The 20,554-nt window shown below is 43.3% G+C and overlaps 1 protein-coding gene and 1 long non-coding RNA gene across 3 annotated transcripts in view; one reads left to right on the top strand and one right to left on the bottom strand.

Moving 5' to 3' along the window:
* Nucleotides 1-5,467: 5,467 nt before the first annotated feature.
* On the top strand, nucleotides 5,468-12,220 carry ARL14EPL (ADP ribosylation factor like GTPase 14 effector protein like). Its single transcript, XM_039252609.1, has 3 exons — nucleotides 5,468-5,563; nucleotides 7,629-7,768; nucleotides 11,974-12,220. The coding sequence occupies exons 1-3, from the start codon at nucleotides 5,468-5,470 to the stop codon at nucleotides 12,194-12,196; spliced, it is 459 nt and encodes a 152-aa protein (XP_039108540.1). The 3' UTR covers nucleotides 12,197-12,220.
* The window catches only part of LOC120245523, a 30,665-nt gene continuing 17,626 nt past the window's right edge, over nucleotides 7,516-20,554 (bottom strand). Inside the window, exon 3 of one of the 2 annotated variants that reach the window (XR_005531809.1) lies at nucleotides 7,516-7,698. This is a non-coding gene — a long non-coding RNA (uncharacterized LOC120245523). Of the gene's footprint in view, nucleotides 7,699-19,725; nucleotides 20,261-20,554 lie in introns of those variants that run through there. The other variant, XR_005531810.1, reaches the window with a different exon arrangement.

The following is a 20,554-nucleotide window of genomic DNA, read 5'->3' as shown; positions in this document are numbered from 1 at the left end:
CATTCAGGCTCCATCCTTGGGCCACACTTTGAGGACCCCTGCTCTGGGAGTCTGTGACCCCTTGGGGAGTCTCTTCTTTTTGGGCTAAACCATATTTTGGGTCTTTCATTTGCAATCTGATGTAATGTGTGGACCAGACACAGAGTTTGCTAAGTAGATGTTCTCTTCGTGTTCCATTCAGTGCGATAAACTAGGGCATACCACATTGCTTCCAGCCCCATGAACCTCTTCTACAGTCCGCAGCTGTTGTTTATCACCTCCATGACCAGCAGAGGCGGTGATGGTGGTGGGTCTTCCCGCCTCACTGCAAGGGTTCTTAAACTCATTTTTGTGTCCCAGACCCCTTTTGACCAACTAATCTATGGACAATTTCCCAGAATCTTTGTTTGTTTAGGATGAATTTTTATGTATTTTTTAATTATATTTTTTAAGGTTTTTTTGTTGTTGTTGTTATTTACGTAATCTCTACAAACCACGTGGTGCTCAAACTCATGACCCCAAAATCAAGAGTCTCATGTTCCTCTGACTGAGCCAGCCAGGCACCCCTAGAATGATATTTTTAATCATATGAAATTAGATCTGTGAGGGGAGTCTGGGTGACTCAGTCGGTTAACTATCCGACTTCGGCTCAGGTCGTGATCTCATCATTTGTGAGTTCGAGCCCCACACAGGGCTCTGTGCTGACAGTTCAATCTGGAGCCTGCTTTGAATTCTGTGTCTCCCTCTTTCTCTGCTCCTCCCATGCTCGTGCTGTATATCCGTCTCTCTGTCTCTCTCTCTCACACAAAAATAAATAAATATTAAAAAAATTAAAAAAATAAATTAGATCTGTGAGGTTACAAAGGAAAGCAATTACACTGAAATACACTTATCAAAATGTTAAAACAACTTGTGATAGCAGTATATGTGTTTCATTATTCACCTACCAAATACATTCTAGCCGCAGGCCCAAGAACTACTATCATTTTAAGGAAGGGGTAAGTGTAAATAACATTTTGATGTGTCGACAGCAGTTCTAACAGGTGATGAAAACATCTGTGTTTTCAGAGCCAAGAAAGTCACAAGGACTGCTAACACGATTATTACTTGTTTGTTGCCTTGTAATAGAAGGAAATGCCAGAATTTATTAGAGGTTAGTGGGAATAAATATGTATTCTTTATATTGTATACTGTATTCTGTATTCTTTACTCATCCAAGATCAAGATCCCCTGCCTTGGGAAAACTAAGCAGGTGGGAAAAAGGGGAATTCTGAACACTTTTATTACTTTTCTTTTTTTAATTTTTTTATGTCTTTATTCTGAGAGAGAGACAGAGCCCAAATGGGGGAGGGGGCAGAGAGAGAGAGGGAGACACAGAATTGGAAGCAGGCTCCAGGCTCTGAGCTTCAGCAGAGAGCCCCACGTGGGGCTCAAACCCACAAACTTTGAGATTATAATCTGAGCCGAAGTCAGACACTCAACCGATTGAGCCACCCAGGCACCTGGAACGCTTTTGTTGCTTACTTTTCCTGGACAGATATTTTGGGCTCAGAATAGAATCCAATTAAACTTCAGTCCCCAGGGACATTCTCTTATAATTTCCTTTTGCTTTATTTGTAATATAAAGAAGCAAGTCTCCCCCTTCCCCAACCCCCGCTCCACCCCAATATATTTGTGGAAAACTGTATTTCACAAAGCACTTAAATAAAAGCCTCTCAGGCAGAGGATTTACAGAAGATACTAATTTCTCTCATTGAAGTTACATGGATGCCTTTTCAGGAAATATTCTAGCTTGCAAGGATAATCATGAGCTCGAATTTATTCCCACACAGAGGAAAATGTGTTACATGAAGAAGGTAGAGGGTTTAGGGTCCCTTGGTGGCCGGGGGTTGGGGGTGATTTTCCTGAGGAAGCGCCAAAGAGATCCCAAGGGAGGTAAGGACCTGCAGGGACTTAGGCCAGGGGAGATTTCTGGAGGCTTCTTGGAGCGGAGAGCAGAGTTCAAAGGTGAAGGGCTGAGTTAGGTGGGAGATGTCTTTATTACTGGGAGTGGCAAGATCAGGCAGGTTTGGCTGAGTGGGGTTGTGGGGGGGAGCTGAGTGTAGATACAAGCGGGTTGGGGGCTGTTGTGACTGACCTCCTCTGCTATAGTGGGCTTGTGGGGTATTATTGGCAGTGGAGAGTCATCAAAGTCTTTTAATAGGAATGAGATAGAGGAATATTGGATTTAGGGTAATATTAACACAAGCACATGGTTTGGATGAATTGAGGGTGGGAAGAAAATACAGGCAATAATTTTAAGATCAGAGGGCAAGATGGCATGGAGAAAACAGAACACCTACTTGTTGTTTAAGGGGAGCTGTTTAAGGGGAGGATTCACCTGCAGGGCTCATTAATTACACAGATTACCAAGATTTTGCTTTGCAAATTGGTAGAACAGGAAAGGAATTTATCTCAGTGAGGCCAACACCCCGGAAGACCTCAAAGTTTGTCTCCAAAGTGCTAGAAATCCTTGTAGGTTTCCATAAGAGTAATGTGGAACAGAGGTGGGTGGGTCTATGTAGGTGGGCGGTGAAGGTCAGATGTATCCTTGTCTTGAGGTCAATCACTTGGGGTCTTCCCGGCTCAGGGCGGTCCTAATTGCTTGATGGGGTAGTTTTGTTCCCCATAGGGGCTGCTTTGCCATCAGGGTCTTTTGTCAGATTTTTTTTTTTAATTTTTTTTTTAATGTTTTATTTATTTCTAGGAGAGAGAGAGAGACAGCGTGAGCAGGGGAGGGTCAGAGAGAGAGGGAGTCACAGACTGAAACAGGCTCCAGGCTCTGAGCTGGCAGTCAGCACAGAGCCCGACGCGGGGCTCGAACCCACGAACCGCGAGATCATGACCTAAGCGAAAGTCGGCCGCTTAACCGACTAAGCCACCCAGGTGCCCCTCTTTTGTCAGATTTAAGAGCTTAGCTAGAGATTTCATTTACCTGTGGAATTCATGAAATAAAACAGATGAATGTGAGGGAAGAGAAAAACAAGAGAGCAAAGCCAAGCGTAAGAGACTCTTAATTATCGAGAACAAACTGAGGATTGCTGGAGGGGAGGTGGGTGGGGGCGGGCTAAATGGGTGATGGGCACTAAGGAGGGCACTTGGGGTGAGCACTGGGTGTCATATGTAAGTGATGAATCACTAAATTCTACTCCTGAAACCAACTACACTATAGGCTAAGTAACTGGAATTTAAATTAAAAAAATTTTTTTAAATAAAAATTTGAGAGGCGTCTGGGTGGCTCAGTCGGTTAAACGTCCTACTTCTGCTCAGGTCGTGATCGTGAGTTCGAGCCCCATGTCGGGCCCTGTGCTGACAGCTCAGAGCCTGGAGCTTGCTTCATGAAGATTCTGTGTCTCTCTCCCTCTCTCTCTCAAAAATAAACATTAAAATTTTTTTTAATAAATAAAACTTTGGGGAAAAAAGAGATAAGCTGGAAAGACCTTAATCAATTTGGATGTACAGACTGAGGTCAGAATGGAGGTAGTTTAAAGTCCTGCTTCAACAGGAAATTTATAATTTTTAAAATAGCTCCATGTGATTTTATCTTTAGACTAATTGGAAAATACTCCACCTGAATGTCCGGCTGATCACTCGTGAAATTTTATGTGAGGTTGTCAAAGTAAAAATTGCACGGAACAAAGTTAAACAAGTAAAGAAGACTTGATTAGAGACTGAGGTGAAGGGGAGAGAAGCCAGAACTCAGTGTGAACTCAGTGTGAACCAAAAGGCAGAAGGAAAGTACTAGAGGACTTGAGGGGGGCTGATCCACGACATGTGTTGAGCACATGGAGTTTGGAAATGTTTTTCTCTGTGACTCAGCCACCTGTGTTTGCTAATTGGCACCCACCAATTAGCAAGTTAGTCTCCCTTCCCACAGAGACTGGCAAACGCAGGTGCCATCTTCCTGGCTGATTACATTTCGAAGGGATACCTTCTAATCTTTGAGAAAGACATTCCTGTGTTGAATCAGCTGGAGGCTCCAAGAAGATTTACATGTCAGTGGGACAGAGAAAGAATCTATAATGATGAGTTTTCTGAAGTAAAAGCTCTGAGAAAAAGGAGATGAGTTTCAAGGGTCAGGAAGAAGGTTGGGCTGAGGTTTCCTCGAGTTGACGCGCATTAAGGCCGTCTTGGTCAAAGGGAAGTACTATTAATACTAAGACCACTATCTTTAGGGTGGATTCCAGCTGACAGGGAATGAAAAGGAAAATCAATTGTTAGGGAAAGAAAAATCAACTTCCTAACCTATTACTGGGAACTGGAGAGTGTGGGATACGAAGGAGTGGGCAGCCAAGGTCTAATGACCTAGACCGGGGAGAATGCAGATAGGCTGACAGAGCCAGCCGGCCGGCAGTGAGCATGTGGTGCCAACATTCCAGATCACCTTGGGAAAGCATGACTCAGGCTCGGTTGGTAGGAACAGCATCCTTATAGACAGTCTCAGCAGTGGATGAGCTATCAGAAAACCCGCAGGGCTGTGGAAGCTGCCTTGGAGCTTGGTCCTTTCTGAGAGAAACACTGCAGAGCTGCCTGGGGTGTGCATTTGCAATTAGCATCCCGTGTGGACTTCACCCAAGTCGTGCACACAGAACGGCACCCTGTGCATGTAACCGAGTATTTCTGGATAAATTGTGGGCATGTTAGCAGCTGGATTTTATGGACCCCTGACACCTTCCCTTTACCCCACGTTGTACTAGAAAAGTGTCAGAGAACTTGAGTGAGGAAGCCAGGGCTTTTCGAGGCTCCCTGAGGAACCATCTGTGCAGCGGTGACACTGACCCCACAAGAGCAGATGGGATTCGCACAGTGTTACCAGGGAGATATGACATTCACGTGTCTTACTTTTTGTCAAGGGATTAAGTGTAATGGGGAAGAATGGAGGTCTAAGAATTCATACTCTTAAAGAGAAGTGGGGGCGCCTGGGTGGCTCCCTGGGTTGAGCGTCTGATTCTTGGTTTTGGCTCAGGTCATGATCTCACGGTTTATGAGTTTGAGCCCCGCATTGGGCTCTGTGCTGACAGTGCGGAGACTGCTTGGGATTCTCTCTCCCGCTCTCTCTCTCTCTCTCTCTCTGTCCCTCCTCTGCTCACACTCTCTTGCTCTCTCTCAAAAATAAAAAAGAGAGAGAGAAGTGGCTGGTCCGAGTGTGGTCTGCTCCAGCAAAGTCTGTGATGCTAAGAACAATTAGAAGTTACGTTTTATTTATTCGTGTAACTGCCAGCAGGAAAGAGTGTTGGTCAAGTGGTCTGGGGCGAGGCAGACGCAGGATTGTGGAGTGAGTGGTAAAAAAAAGAAGCCAGGAGAGTGGATGGCTTTTGCAGGAAACCTGGCTTTGAAAGAAAGAAAGATGTAGCGACAGAGGTGGAAAGTTCCAGAATTAAGTTACTGGAGATGCAGGATACTAATGTGTTCTCCTTTTGGTCCCAATTCCTTTGTTTAGTGATCAGAAATGAATGAACAGTCAGAAAAGAACAAGGCCACGCAAGACGGATGCACAGGTCAAAGCTCTTCTGAGAAAGACTGTCAGATTGGACAAAAGCAGCTGGTATGGCAAGTGGATATTAGGGTTTCATGGTATTTGGAGCGGTCTCAGCTCGGGGATGTCGGAGGTGAGCCTGGTCTTGGGTGGAAGGTGGGTCCCGGCAGGATTTCACAGGAAGGTTCTCTGCTCCTCCATGTGGATGGGGCTTCCCCCCACCCCTTTCCTTCTGCTCCCTGAGGAGTTGGTCTCACTTCACATGCCTCCTCTCTTCCCCTCACCTCCCTGGATTTACAATCCAGTGTTCTGTGCAATAAAATCCTGCCCTTCGAGAAGAATATTTGTAGAGAATATAGTCCAGTGTTTTTATGTAACAAACGCAAGGGTTTTTTTTTTTTTTCTTATTATGTGCTGGTCATGATTCTAAAACTTGGTATATATTAATTTACCAACCTTTTATCACAGGATACTACCGTGACCCCATTTTGCACAGGGAGACAGTGAGGCTTAGAGAAGTGAGAGCCTGTTCAACTCATACCTCTACCTGGTGGCCAAGGTTTGAACTTGTGCCCTGTATCTGTGTTCTTACACTTTTGTTATAGAAATGACAATGATAATAGATGGTATGAAGTTGTCTTATTTCACAGACATACCTGAATACAGAATTGTTCCATAAGGTCAAGTTTGTAAAACAAACCCATACACATACCAAAATGAAAATTTAAAGAAACATGGGGATCCTGGGTAGCTCAATCGGTTAAGCATCTGACTTTGGCTCAGATCATGATCTTGTGATTCATGTGTTTGAGCCCCACATTAGGCTCTGTGCTGACCATGCTGTCTGCTTGGGATTGTCTCTCTTTCTCTGCTCCTCCCCTGCTTGTGCTCTCTCCTTTCTCTCAAAGTAGTAAATAAATAAACTTTAAAAAAAAACCAGAAAATTTAAATAAACATTTATATTATTTTAGACAGACTGGACTGTTATAAGCTAAATCAACTGCAGACAAGGCTGAGGTTGTTACTGATTTGTTTACATTGAAATTTACACTTTGAAAGTTTCCCTTTCATTTCCAGGTATGGTATTTCATCTCTGTATGTCAGCCTGTGTGTTTGGGGACCCATGAGATTACATTCTTCTGAAATCCTTCAGAAGAGCATTCCTTTCCTTCGTGACTTATGTGCCACGTTTTTGAAACAAGGTATCAGGATTTATTGCAGAAGTGTCCTTGTTGCCTGTCTTTCTCCAGTGGGCTCTGTTTCTTTTCCATTTGTAAATGTCTCCAGGTGGAGTCTTGAAAATCCCACTAACACTCTAGAAAGCCATGCTAGGAAAATGTTCTTCCTCAAATCTGGCTCTTACTGAGAGTGGATCCTTCAGGTGGGTGCACACTATATTGAAGTGATTCAACAACATGATTGTTGTAAAGCATATTCCAGAACACTGAAGGCGGGGGAAGGGGCTGTGTGCACTTTGGGTTTCCACTGTGGTTGAGACCTTTCACCTTGAGATTCTTCAGCCACCAATTGCAGAAGGGCTCACCTCCCTTTCTCTTTCACTCCATAAAATGTGAAGTTTGACTTTCATCCCCATTAGATTTGAGAAGCCAACTGGTATTTCACAGGTGTAAGAGGAATCCTCTTCCTGTTTGGTTGGTTTTTGTGTGTATGTATGTGTTTTAACTTTTTAAAATGTTTATTTTTGAGAGACAGAATGTGAGAGGGCTAGGAGCAGAGAGGGAGACACAGAATCTGAAGCAGGCTCCAGGCTCTGAGCTGCCAGCACAGAGTCTGATGTGGGGCTTGAACTCATGAACTCTGAGATCATGACCTGAGCCAAAGTTGGACGCTTAATAGACTGAGCCACCAAGGTGCCCCTGGTTTTTTTAAAATTATTATATTAGTTTTATACTACAGATTTCTTCATTCAGAAAGAATGACCTAACATGAGGAAATTTACACGAGGAAATTTACGTCATCTTTAGAGACTTAATCAAATTAAACTGTTTATTTCTCTAGGTAAAACATCTGTGCTTTCATGACATTATGGCGGAAGTTACAAGAAAGTTTATTTTGATACAGCATAAAACAGCTCTCAAGTTCTTACTGCTAATACATTTAATTTGTTTCATAGCAACAGATAGAGCGGCAGTTAAAATGCTTGGCGTTTCAAAACCCTGGACCACAGGTAGCGGACTTTAATCCTGAAACAAGGCAGCAGAAAAAGAAAGCTCGGATGTCAAAGATGAATGAGTATTTTTCTGTAAAATACAAGTAAGATCATGATTTATTGTATTTAATGTGTGGGATTACAACATGCATGAATTCCCCTGGACAAAGCAAAGGTTGCCTCTTCTTTATGTTTTAAAAATATCTTTTCTCAAGTACAGTATTGCCCCATGTGTTTGGAAGTTAGCAACTTCAAGAAATAGACAATAATACCAGACTAGTAATCAATTTTTTAAAGGTATCAGAAACCCTTGGATTAGAGTAATAGCTTTAGTAAGAAAGATGATTAAAAGTAAGAGACGTGGGGTACCTGGGTGACTCAGTTGGTTGAGTGTCCGGCTTTGGCTCAGGTCATGGTCTCATGGTTCGTGAGTTTAAGCCCCACATTGGGCTCTGTGCTGATGGCTCAGAGCCTGGAGCCTGTTTCAGCTTCTGTGTCTCCCTCTCTCTCTGCCCCTCCCCTGCTTGCACTCTATCTCTCTCTCAAAAATAAACATTAAAATTTTTTAAATTAAAAATTTATGCCCATTAAAATATACCTTAAAAACAATGAAAGACAAACCACAGGGTAGGAGAAGTTATTTATAATGTGGAATATCAGTATCCAGAGTTTATGTATACATAAGTCAATAAGTAAAAGATAACAGCTAAAGAGAAAAATCAACCAAACAATGCAGAAAAGGCTAATGAACATTCAGGATACGGACCTCATCAGTACAGCAGAGAGGTTCCAGAGAGAAGCAGCATTTAGTCTGATGGTCTCAATGTGGATTAAGCTACTGCACATGAACTGAGTGTAATATGGTACAACCACTATTTAAAAGGCATTACCTATATACCTTATGGGCTAAAATCTTCACTCCTGGGTATATATCCTGGGAAAACTTTGATACATGTATAACAGGAGACATGTTCAAAAGTTTCTTAACATTGTTGGGGTTCCTGGGTGGCTCAGTTGGTTAAGCGTCCGACTTCGGCTCAGGTCATGATCTCACGGCTCGTGGGTTCGAGCTCCATGTCGGGCTCTGTGCTGACAGCTATCTCAGAGCCTGGAGGCTGTTTCAGATTCTGTATCTCCCTCTCTCTGACCCTCCCCTGCTCGTGCTGTCTCTCTCTCTCTCAGAAATAAATTAAAAAAAAAACATTAAAATTTTTTTTTAAAGTTTCAAAACATTGCTATAATAGTAGAGAAAAGAAGATAGTAACAATCTAAATGCCCATCCATAATGGAAAAGATATTCTGACATCGGAATGCAGAGAGAAGTGAGAATATTTGAATAACAGCGAGATGTACCATCATGCATGAATCTCAGATCATGATGTAGGGAAATGCAGTGTGCCTGGGGATTCACGCATATTTAACTAAAACAGGGAGATAATTTGTTTGGATTTTTTAAAAAAATGTTTTTATTTATTTCTAGGAGAGAGAGAGAGAGAGAGAGAGAGAGAAAGCGTGAGCAGGGGAGGGTCAGAGAGAGAGGGAGTCACAGACTGAAACAGGCTCCAGCCTCTGAGCTGGCAGTCAGCACAGAGCCTGACGCGGGGCTCAAACCCACAAACCGCGAGAGCATGACCTAAGCGAAAGTCAGATGCTTAACCGACTAAGCCACCCAGGCTCCCCTTGTTTGGATTTTTTAATGCCCAATGTGGGACTTAAAAATTTTTTTTTACCATTTATTATTTTTGAGAGACAGCATGAGTGGGGGAGGAAGCATGAATTGGGGGAGAGAGAAGGAAACACAGAATCCAGAGCAGGCTCCAGGCTCTGAGCTGTCAGCACAGAGCCCAACACAGGGCTCGAACTCACAAGCCATGAGATTGTGACCTGAACTGAAGTTGGACACTTAAGCAACTGAGCCACCCAAGCACCCCGGATGCCCAATGTGGGGCTTGAAGTGACGACCCCAAGATCAAGAATTGCATACTGTCCTGAGTGAGCCAGCCCAGGACCCCAAAGGATTACTGAAAGCTATGGTTCCTCTTGGAGTTTGGGGTTTATCAAGCTTTTCTTCAAAATTTTATCAAGCTGGGCAGTGGGCAAGCGGAGATTTGGTTTATTCTTCTTCTTTACCTATTCAAGTATGTTTTGCACAGTTTATTTTTAAGTTCATTTATTTATTTTTAAATAATCACATGGGGCGCCTGGATGGCTCAGTAGGTTAAGCACCCCCTGAGTCTTGATTTCGGCTCAGGTCATGATCTCATGGTTCGTGGAATCAAGCCCCATGTCGGGCTCTGTGCTAAACGTGGAGCCTTCTTGAGATTCTCTCTTTCTCTTTGTCTCTCTCTGTCCCTTCCTGGCTTGTGCATGTGCTCATGTGCTCTCTCTCAACAAATAAATATATAAACAATTAAAATAATCTCTATACCCTGCATGGGGCTCAAACTCATGACCCCAAGATCAAGAGTCCCGTGCTCTTCTAACTGAGCCAGCCTGGCACCCCTGTTTTGCACACTTTTGTATGTCTGATAGTTGAGAATGTTATAAAGGAAAGCATCAGATGGACAGGAAACTATCAAATCTGTGCGTTGGTGTTGGAGTTAAGGCAAATGTATATTTCTGGCTTAAGGCAAGGTGACAAGGACAAGATCTGGTATGTGCTCTCGTGGCTTCATGACCATGATTTCCATATTGGATTTTATTCTTTTACTGTGTATTTTTGAGGGGGGGAGGTTCAGAGAGAAGGAGACACAGAATTTGAAGCAGGCTCCAGACTCTGAGCTTTCAGCACAGAGCCCAATGTGGGGCTCATGAACCGTGAGATAATGACCTGAGCCAAAGTCAGACGCTTAACCGACTGAGCTTCCCAGGCCCCCCATATTGGATTTTAAATCTTCTGGTCTGCTGGCACCTGAATTTCCTGGTGGATGTAGGAGGGTGTGAGGAGCCTTCATCCCACAGACAAAGGGCTTCAGATGTAAATCCTCTTCAGAAAATATTCCCAATAAAGTGAGGAAATCAGGCAGCAAGTTTTCATTTTGATCTCCAGCCTTGCCTGCTTTGTCAGGAGAAAGAGGAAGAATGAAGAGCATTACTTAGCTGAACAGGTAGAGAGGAGGTTCTGTGTCTGTTTCCGAATAAAGGGTGCAGGGAAGTGGGCAATCTTGCCACACCAGCTTGGGCCAGCCTTTTCTTTTTGCTTCCAGTTGTTAATAAGGGAAACAAGCTGTATAGAGACACTTTTGTCAGACTGAGCCTTTCAAGCGGCTCACCTTTAAAGGGTCTATTTCAGAAAGGCTTAGTTCTGAGAGGGTGGCAGAATTCTTGTGGAAGCTTTTGCCTCCTGGACACGTCACGGGGGCTGACGGAGAAGGTGTGGGCTTCCTCTGGGTGTGGGCTCCGCTGCTCGCCTCCGGTACAGAGCTCCTTGCCTTCGCTCAGCTCACCAGGAATCCCACCACCTTGATCACCTGCTTTCTCTCTTTCCACACGGTGTGAGAACCAAATCAGAAAGGAACAGAAGCGTAAACGAATGGAGACTGTTAGTTAGCAAAGAAAGGACCGCCAGTGTGTGCTCATGTGTGTGATTCTTCTTAACGATGATGGTGTAGTAATGCACAGTTCTAATCTTTATCTTGAGTTATTAAAAATATAATTGTATTCCTGTAGTACTTTTTAAAAAAGTTTATATATTTTGAGAGAGAGTGCATGTGCATGTGCAAGTGGGAGAGGGGCAGGCAGAGAGAGGGCGAGAGAAAGAATCCCAAACAGGCTCCTTGATGTCAACACAGACCCCGAGGCGGGGCTCCATCTCACAAACTGTGAGATCATGTCCTGAGCAGAAACCAAGAGTCAGATGCTCAACGGACTGAGCCACCCAGGCTCCCTCCCTCTAGTGTTTGTTTGTTTTTTTTTTTTTTTTTTAATATATATAGGAAGAAAAAAAGAGTGTAATTTATCAGAGAAAATTCCGTCGAGAATGATTACAGTCTTAAAGAAAAATTGGGGGCGTTTGTAGGAGGGAGCTTTGATTCAGCCATTCCTTCTCATTTGCTTCGGTGGAACGTTCTTTTCCCCATCATGCTGGAAAAACAAAGTGCACGGTCAGTGACTAGCCTGGCCACGCTGGAAATCCGTGGCATATTGGCCGAATTTCCCCGAACACCAGTGCCGCCTCCTATTCCGGAGCATGGCCCGGTAATCTTTAGGGTGCCGTTTCCTCGGGATAGAGGGACTGTGTTCATGGGGGGAGCCGCGTGGTCCTTCCTTCTCCGTGCTGAGAAACCGGCACTGTCTGCTTTCTCCGCAGAGTCAGGAAGAAGTACGACAAAAGTGGCCGGCTGATCTGTAACGACGCCGACCTGTGTGACTGCCTGGAGAAGAACTGTCTGGGCTGCTTCTACCCGTGCCCCAAGTGCAACTCCAACAAGTGCGGGCCCGAGTGCAGGTGCAACCGCCGGTGGGTCTATGATGCCATCGTCACCGAATCCGGGGAGGTGGTCAGCACGCTGCCATTCGCCGTTCCTGACTAGGAGCTGTTCCCTGGGGCTCTCTGTTTCTCCTCCTCATTTTTTTTTTTAAAATTTTTAATGTTTATTTATTTTTGAAAGAGAGAGAGAGAGACAGAGCATGAGCAGGGGAGGGGCAGAGAGAGAGGGAGACACAGAATCTGAAGCAGGCTCCAGGCTCTGAGATGTTAGCATAGAGCCCATTGCGGGTCCTGAACTCACAAACTGTGAGATTATGGCCTGAGCCAAAGTTGGACGCTTAACTGACTGAGCCACCCAGGAACCCCTTTCTGTTTCTTCTTGACAGCAAAGCCAATCTCTTTCTTGTGGGTGGATTTTAAGGCTTGGGGGAAATGTTGGGAGAACAAAATGAAGACTCATGTTATCTGAAGCTGTAGAACAATGTAGAATGGGCAAGTCACTCTGTCACTGTGTCTTTTTTTTTTTTTTAATGTTTTTAAAATTTATTTCTGAGAGAGAGAGAGAGAGCGTAAGCAGGGGAGGGTCAGAGAGAGAGAGATACACAGAATCTGAAACAGGCTCCAGCCAGATGCAGGGCTCGAACCCACAAACCATGAGACCATGACCTGAGCCAAAGTTGGACGCTTAACCGACTGTGCCACCCAGGAACCCCTCGCTGTGTCTTCTCAAATGCCTTCACTGGTGACCAAAAGGTGACAGTGCGTGACCTCAGCATTGCCTCACCCTAACACGTATGTCTCTGCCCTCAAGTCAAAACATCTTTTATCTCTATTGGTAACTGAGAAGATGTAGTTTTGAGATGTTCGGAATTGTGTAGCTGAGAACTCTCCTTACATAGAACATAAAATCCTAAGTGTGTAAGAGCTAGCTACCCTTCCAACCTTACACGCCACAAGTTCCATGTCAGACTCACTTCTTGAATGAAAAATACACCCCCACACCTGGTGACTTTGCACTGTATACCCATTGCCTTATTTTTTTTATTGTTACTGTGTTGATAACATTAAAAATAAATTTGGTAATACTTGGCAATGTTTATGAGAAATTTGTATTTTATTTGTAAAATTGAGAAATTAGGATGAGAGTGTTCTTAATGCCAGTGGTTGGCTTTTTCTTGGCAATTTGAGATCAGTATTTCAAGATTTTTTTCAAAAGGAGAAAACAAGTTATTATGTAAAAGTGTGTTGTGGTACCTTAGCTCGTAGTTGACTACGTAGATGTGATTTTTTTCAATTCTGATACATTGTAGGAGGTTATACAAAGATTTGAACTGAGCCTTCTTTGGATCTGCTTTTATTTTTTAAATTAATTTCTTTTTATTTGGAAGAAAGAGCATGGGTGGGGGTGGGGCAGAGGGAAAGAGAGAGAGAGAAAGAGGGAAAGAGGGAATCTCAAGCAGCCTCAAAGCTCGGCATGGAGCCCAAGGCTAAGCTCAATCCCATGAACCATCAGATCATGAACTGAATTGAAATCAAGAGTCAGATGCTTAACCAACTAAGCCACCCAGGCGCCTCTGGGTCTCATTTTGTAATGGAATCCTGTTTACCCTAAGTCAGGGGTCTCATACTTCCGAGTGCAACAGAACTACCTGGAAGACATTAACATCATTGATTTTGCTGCTCCACACCCAGAGTTTTGGATTCCTTAGGTCTAGGGTAGGGCTCAGGAATTCGTATTTCCCAGGTGCTTCTGCTGGTGTGTAGATTTCACCTGCAGATCCATTAATTCAAGTTATACGAACTGTAAAATATATGGAAGCATTTAAATAGAGTGATGTATAATTTTTTAAAAAAACAATTAGTATTAGCACCTGGGTCGCTCAGTCGGTTGAATGTCCAAGTTCGGCTCAGGTTATGATGATCTCATAGTTTGTGGGTTCTAATTCCAAGTTGGGCTCTGTGCTGACAGCTCAGAGCCTGGAGCCTGCTTCAGATTCTGCGTCTCCCTCTCTTTCTCTGCCCCTGCCCCACTTGCGCTCTGTCTCTCAAAAATAAATAAATGTAAAAAAAAAAAACCCCAAAAACAATTAGTATGTGATTTTAGAGTAAACTTGAAATGCTATAAACAGAGTTTTCAGCATTTGTTTTTCTTTCTTTATCAGTGTCCCAAGCACACGTGCCAGGGAAGGTTCCTAATGATTCTCAACTTGTTACTTGACAGTATGTTTTGGGACTAAATTAACAAAAATCCTAAAAGTTATGTGATGACTACGGTATTCTTTTATTTGTTTATTTATTTATTTTTGAGAGAGACAGACAGAGCATCAGCAAGGGAGGGGCACAGAGAGAGGGAGACACAGAATCTGGGAAGCAGGCTCCAGGCTCTGAGCTGTCAGCACAGAGCCCGATGCGGGGCTGGAACTCACAGACCATGAGATCATGACCTGAGCTGAAATCGGACGCTTACCTGACTGAGCCACCCAGGCATCCCTGGTATTCCTGTATATGTAGCCAGAGAACTTACTCTGTTTTCCACATAATCCTGGGTTTTCCACATTCAACTCACATTTTACTGAGCCTCTACTTAACATTTCCGAGCCACACGGGATGCTAAGTGCATCAAGTTCATCACCTTGAACCATCCTGTGAAGAATCCATGAAATCCAGTGATGCAGGTCTGATCCTTTGAAGTACTTACCAGCCACTTGCCACTCAAAAGGAACATGGGGGCTTTTTTTTGGTTGATATTTTGTTTTGTTTTGAGAGTAATTCTTGCTCTGCAAATGGCCAACCAAATGGATTGTTTCATTATTTATTTTAGAATCATATGATTTTCAATTTGAAAAGGAATCTTGCACGTTGTCCAGCTAGTGAATTGGTCAACAATTAATAACTGAGAGATTGTCCTGTGCCGGGCGCCGGGCTAGGCCCAGGGGGTCCAGCTGTGAGCATAGTCCAGCGGTGTCTGTCTTCAAGGGGATCTTAGACTAAAACCTGTCTTGCTGTTGTTTTACTTTTCCAAGTGAGGAAATTTAGCCCCAATGAGATCAAATGACTCAGTTAAGGGCACACAGAAGATCTGACCACTCTTGGTATTTTTGAATGCCAATAGAAGATCGGTCTCCTCTCCATGACACCAACCATTTCCCTAACTTGACTGATTGTAAAATTCCTTCAAATGCTTTTAATAATACTCATTCCTGAGTCCTACCCTGAACTTCAGGAATTAGAACCTCTAAGGAGGAGGCATGGAAATCCATACTTTATTTTCTTCCAACACCCCAGGTAAGTCTTATGATAAGTAAGGTAAATTTGAGGAACACTGTCTTATCACTAACTGTCCTATTTTCATGTTTAAAAAAATAAGTAGGGGGGCACCTGGGTGGCTCAGTTGGTTAAGCGTCCGACTTCGGCTCAGGTCATGGTCTTGTGGTTCGTGAGTTTGAGCCCCGTGTTGGGTTCTGTGCTGTCAGTGCAGAGCCTGCTTTGGATTCTGTTCTCTCCCTCTTTCTCTGCCCCTCCCCCACTCATGCTTTGTCTCTCGTCCTCTCTCAAAAATAAATAAACATTAGAAAAAATAAGACAGGGTAGCTGGGTGGCTCAGTAGGTTAAGTGGCTGACTTGGGCTCAGGTCATGATCTCACGGTTTGTGGGTTCAAGCCCTGCTTTGTGCTCTGTGCTGTCAGCCCAGAGCCTGCTTTGGATCCTCGGTCCCTCTCTCTTTCTCTGCCCGTCTCTCTCTCTCTCATAAATAAACATTAAAAATAAAATAAGGCAAATTAACCTTAAAGTGTCTTTCCCTTTGTCTCTTCTCATCATGGATCTTAAACATTAGATGAGATACTCTGATTTAACTGGTTTAGGGGCACCTGGGTGGCTCAGTCGGTTGAGCATCCAACTTCAGCTCAGGTCATGATCTCCCAGCTTCTGAGTTCGAGCCCTGCATTGAGCTCCGTACTGATAGCTCAGAGCCTGGAGCCTGCTTCAGATTCTGTGTCTCCCTCCCTCCCTCCCTCCCTCCCTCCCTCCCTCTCTCTCTCTCTCTCTGCCCTTCCCCACTTGTGCTCTGTCTCTGTCTCTCAAAAATAAATAAACATTAAAAAAATTAAAAACAAAATAAAAATAAAATGGACTGGTTTAAAAAGTGTGTTGGCAAATCATGTTGGTAAGTTTTCCAAGTAAAGCAAAAAATAAAGTAAAAAATTGAATGATTCCTAAGCAGATACCTCCTACTGCTTTTATGGAAACCTAGCAAAACATTTGATGAAGTGCTTTTTTAGAAATCACATTATATCATCTTGAGCTAATGCCATTTCTATGCATTTTTAAAAAAGGCTCCTGCACTAACTGATTATTGCAAAAATAAATCTAGGGGAATTGTCAGAAACTTATTTTGCAAGTGTCTAATTTTTATCACAAAATGAACAAAGCTCTTTAGTGATCTGAACTAGATCCAGATGAGCCAAGGATGTAGCTGTCCTGTCTGATGACATTGACCAAGGAAATCTTGTCAGTTTAACAAGATTTTCTTCTTTCTTGCTTGGCTATCTTTCAGTCCTGGCGTATGTCTTCATGAATATGTATAGAAGTTGTAGCTATCACAGAATGTCATTCTGTAATGCCTTGGAAACAGAAACATTTAGATGATCGGGTCTGTGGTGCTTGGCCCTAGAGGATATTTGCCGCGTGTGCCCAGGGGACGCCTTCCCCATAGTAGTCTACACTGCCAACTGCCTACAGTTGCTCAGCAAAGTGGACCTGCAAGCCATTTGATGTGTGGATTTCTCTCTCTCTCTCTCTTTTTTAAGTTTATTTATTTATTTTGAGAGAGAGAGAGAGAAACAGTAGGGGAGGGGCAGAGAGAGAGAGAGGGACAGAGGATCTGATGTGCTCACAGGATCTGAGCCCCAATGTGGGGCTTGAACTCATGAACTGTGAAATTATGACCAGAGCTGAAGGCAGGTTCTTAACCAACTGAGCCACCCAGGCACCCCCGATGTGTGGGTTTTTTGATTGCCTTGCCTTTATTGACACTTTTAGTGTGTGCCAGGCATTGTGCTTTAGCTTAACCCATAGTCTTATGTAAAATAATGGAAAGAAAATCCTTATGTCTTATTTCTTTTCCTTCCCTTTCCGTGGTGTCTACAACAGCAGAAGTCAGTTTTCAGGTTATTCAGGAGAGTGGTCCATGTTTATGATCCAGCGTAAGCAGTTTTACCTGTATTTGGACTATTCTTTGTCCAATTCACACGTTCTGCCTTGTTCCACGGTACTTTTCTTCATCATGTAGAAAGGAATAGGCTTCTTATCACTAGTCATGCCTAACAGTTGATTTTGTATTTACAATTTATAGTTTTAGCAGTTTTTCACTTTATATGATTGATTGTGTGTGTTTTTTAATGTTTACTTATTTTTGAGAGAGAAACGGAGAGTGAGAGGGGAGGGGCAGAGAGAGAGGGAGACACAGAACCTGAAGCGGGCTCCAGGCTCTGAGCTGTCAGCACAGAGCCTGATGTGGGGCTCGAAACCATGAACCATGAGATTATGACCTCGGCTGAGTAGGATGCCCAACTGACCTAACCACCCAGTCACCCCTGTCTGTGTTCTTCTTAAATTGGCCAACGTTTAGGTCATATAAAATAAATTCATAGAGGTCAAGGACTAGGTTTAAATGTTTCTTCTTCAATAGTGCTTTCAATAGCACTTCATGCTTAATAGATCCACTACCTAGTGATCCCTCATTCATTTATTTATTTGTTCATTAACCAAGCACGTCTTACTTGCCAGATACTTTATTAGATACTAGAGATACAATGTGTAAGAAAGAAAGAAAAAACCCTAGGCTATATGAAGTAAAAAGAAAACCCATGCCCACTATCATCCCTCTTGTCTGACTGAGATCCCTATCCATCTGTCTGCCTATCTCCACCTTTCAGAGACATCTTATGTTTGTTGTATTAATAATGTCCAGCCTTTTTAGCTGTATTTACTGAGAAGAATAGAAAAAGTACATCTACTCCATCTTTCTGCAAGTGGAAATCCCTTGTTTGGGTTTTGATATCAAGGTAATGCTAGCTTCACATAAGAAGTAGAAACTCCTTTCTCTTTTTCTTCCTTGGAAGGCTTTGTTTCAGATGACATTTTTCTTCCTTAAATACTTGTTGGAACTTGGCAGTAAAGCCATTTGGGCCTCAAGATTTGTTTGTTTGTTTAACCCATTTCATTTAAATTTTCAAATTTGTGAACATTAAGTTGCACAAATAAACTCATCATTTTCACCTATAAAATATTTTCCCCCAAATGTTAATTGTAAACTCCTAAAAGAATAGTACAAACCAGTATCCTTTTAATAAATTATTTTCCCCTCTTAAATAAGCCCAAATTGGATTCTCTTGTTTATACATAGAACACCCTAACTAATATAGGTACCACCCAGAAAATGGAGAGACGTTTATAACTGCAGCAAATTCCTTTTCAGCAAACTTTTCTGAGAACCATGTCTCTTTTCTTTTTTAAGGTATACCTAAGGCCTGATTTAGGAGGTCGGAGTTAGAGACCTGTTTTCAAAATACCTGTTTCCAGTATGAGCCTGTACGTTCCTATGATGGCAATTGAAAAAGTGCTATTATACTACTCACAGAATGTGTTAACTTAAATAGAATACAAATTACCTACTTCTCAGGAGTTATTGCAAGCAAGTCCCAGAGAGAGAGGAGAGAAAGAGGGAGAGGAAGGGAGGAGGGTGGGGGAATGCTTCTTTTTAGAACTACTTGAGATTCAGAATCTCCTTCCAGCTTTAAATTTTTCTATAGAGTGCTTGGAAGCAGAGTAGCATTAAATTATATGATTTCTATGATTTTTGCATATATTTTTGGGAAATGAGGCTCGTTTTCATCTTGCAGTTTTTAATAACCCATTTTCCTAACACGTTTGTAGAGAAGAAAAAAGAATTACTTATGTGGTTTTGGCTCCCTCTGCTGGCCATTCTTGGGTACTTTAAGTTTTACACAGAACAAAACCCAGCGACTCCATTCCTGAAATAGATTTGGATTTTGTCTCCTGAAAGTTGAATTCAACATTTAGTTTAACATCTCCAAATGTATGGCACTTCTTTAGGTTTGGTAAATATATTTTTATTTTGGTACTCTATTTTTGCTTCAGAACTATAACTGCAAACAGGAGGCATTTAGCAGAAAAATAGAAAATATTTCAGATAAAATGCCTAACTCGTGTTATGTCTCATTCTCAAGCCGTCGGTGGTGAAGGTATCCAGTTATGTCGGCTGATGGTTTTTGGTTTTTTTTAAGTTTCTTCGTTGGTTTTTCACGATCAGCATATAGACAAGCTTATGACAGCTGGAGTTTTGCAACTGCAAAGAGCTTGGGCTAATTGAAGCCAAAACAGGGCCCGTCCCATGTAAGGAAATACACAAGAGCTGGCCTTGGGACGAACGGGTGCCAGGGCAGCTCCATGGAGCTGGGTAGCATTGTCCCCCAGGACCAATTGCCAGGGGAGATGGGTGAGAGGCAGGTTGTCAGGTGTCCCAGTAGCTAATTAATGCAACAAACAAGCCAAAGAGGAAGACAGGAGCCTTTAATCACTGCCTCCCTTTAGAGGGAGACTGAAATCAGACAGAGCATGACTCCCCCATTCCCTTTCCCTCATTGAGTTCAGGTGGATGTGTGCAATTGCTGCTGAGGGAGCCCTGAACAAAAGGCTTCTGAAGTTTCTCCCACCCTGTGTTCGGATAGACAAGGGGGGAGTGGGTCAGGTCTAGGAGTGGAAAAGTAACGGCTACTGTAGTCAGAGTGGAGAAATGTGTCTTCCAGATTCCCTCCTCCTCCCCTAGAATCCTAGGCAGAAGTGCCTAAAGAAGACCTGTACCCAAAGCCTCAGGTATAGAGACCAAGGAATGGAGGCACTTGGCCAGAAATGCAGATGTGCTAAGAGCACGTGGCAAAGGCGCCCAAATCCTCAACTGTGACTCCCCCAGGTTCACTGCACGGCCCCCACACTCTGCTGGCAAGGGGTGGTTTCCCTCCTGAGGTCTGCCAGGGAAAGCTTTCGGAATGGCCTGTGGTCAGGCTGAAAGATGACACATCAGTTTTGAAGCAAGAGCCGGATTCCTCCTCATTGTTGGGGTGAATCAACTCTGACCGTTTTTGTCCTGGAATCAATCACTGGAGTTTGAGAGTCCCTGGGGAAAGTTGTTGAGTGGTCCTGAGGCGGGTCAGAACCCACCCCCCACAGACCAGCAGTCCCAAAAGAGGGAATAGAGGATTTACTCAAAGTCAGATGCTGTTGCAAAACCGAGTTAATAAGTCAGGTTGGTCAGCTCACTGCCCATGTACAACCCCTGCTCTGGCCTCTCTGTTCTTAGAAAAAGCAAAGTAAAACCAATTGTGGAAAAGATATCTCGTGGGGCACCTTGGGTGGCTCAGTTGGTTAAGCGTCCGACTTT

Source organism: Hyaena hyaena, unplaced genomic scaffold (genome assembly GCF_003009895.1).
Source record: "Hyaena hyaena isolate Hyena2069 unplaced genomic scaffold, ASM300989v1 scaffold_431, whole genome shotgun sequence".
Classification (NCBI taxonomy): domain Eukaryota; kingdom Metazoa; phylum Chordata; class Mammalia; order Carnivora; family Hyaenidae; genus Hyaena; species Hyaena hyaena.
This window is presented reverse-complemented; position numbering and strand designations above follow the sequence as displayed.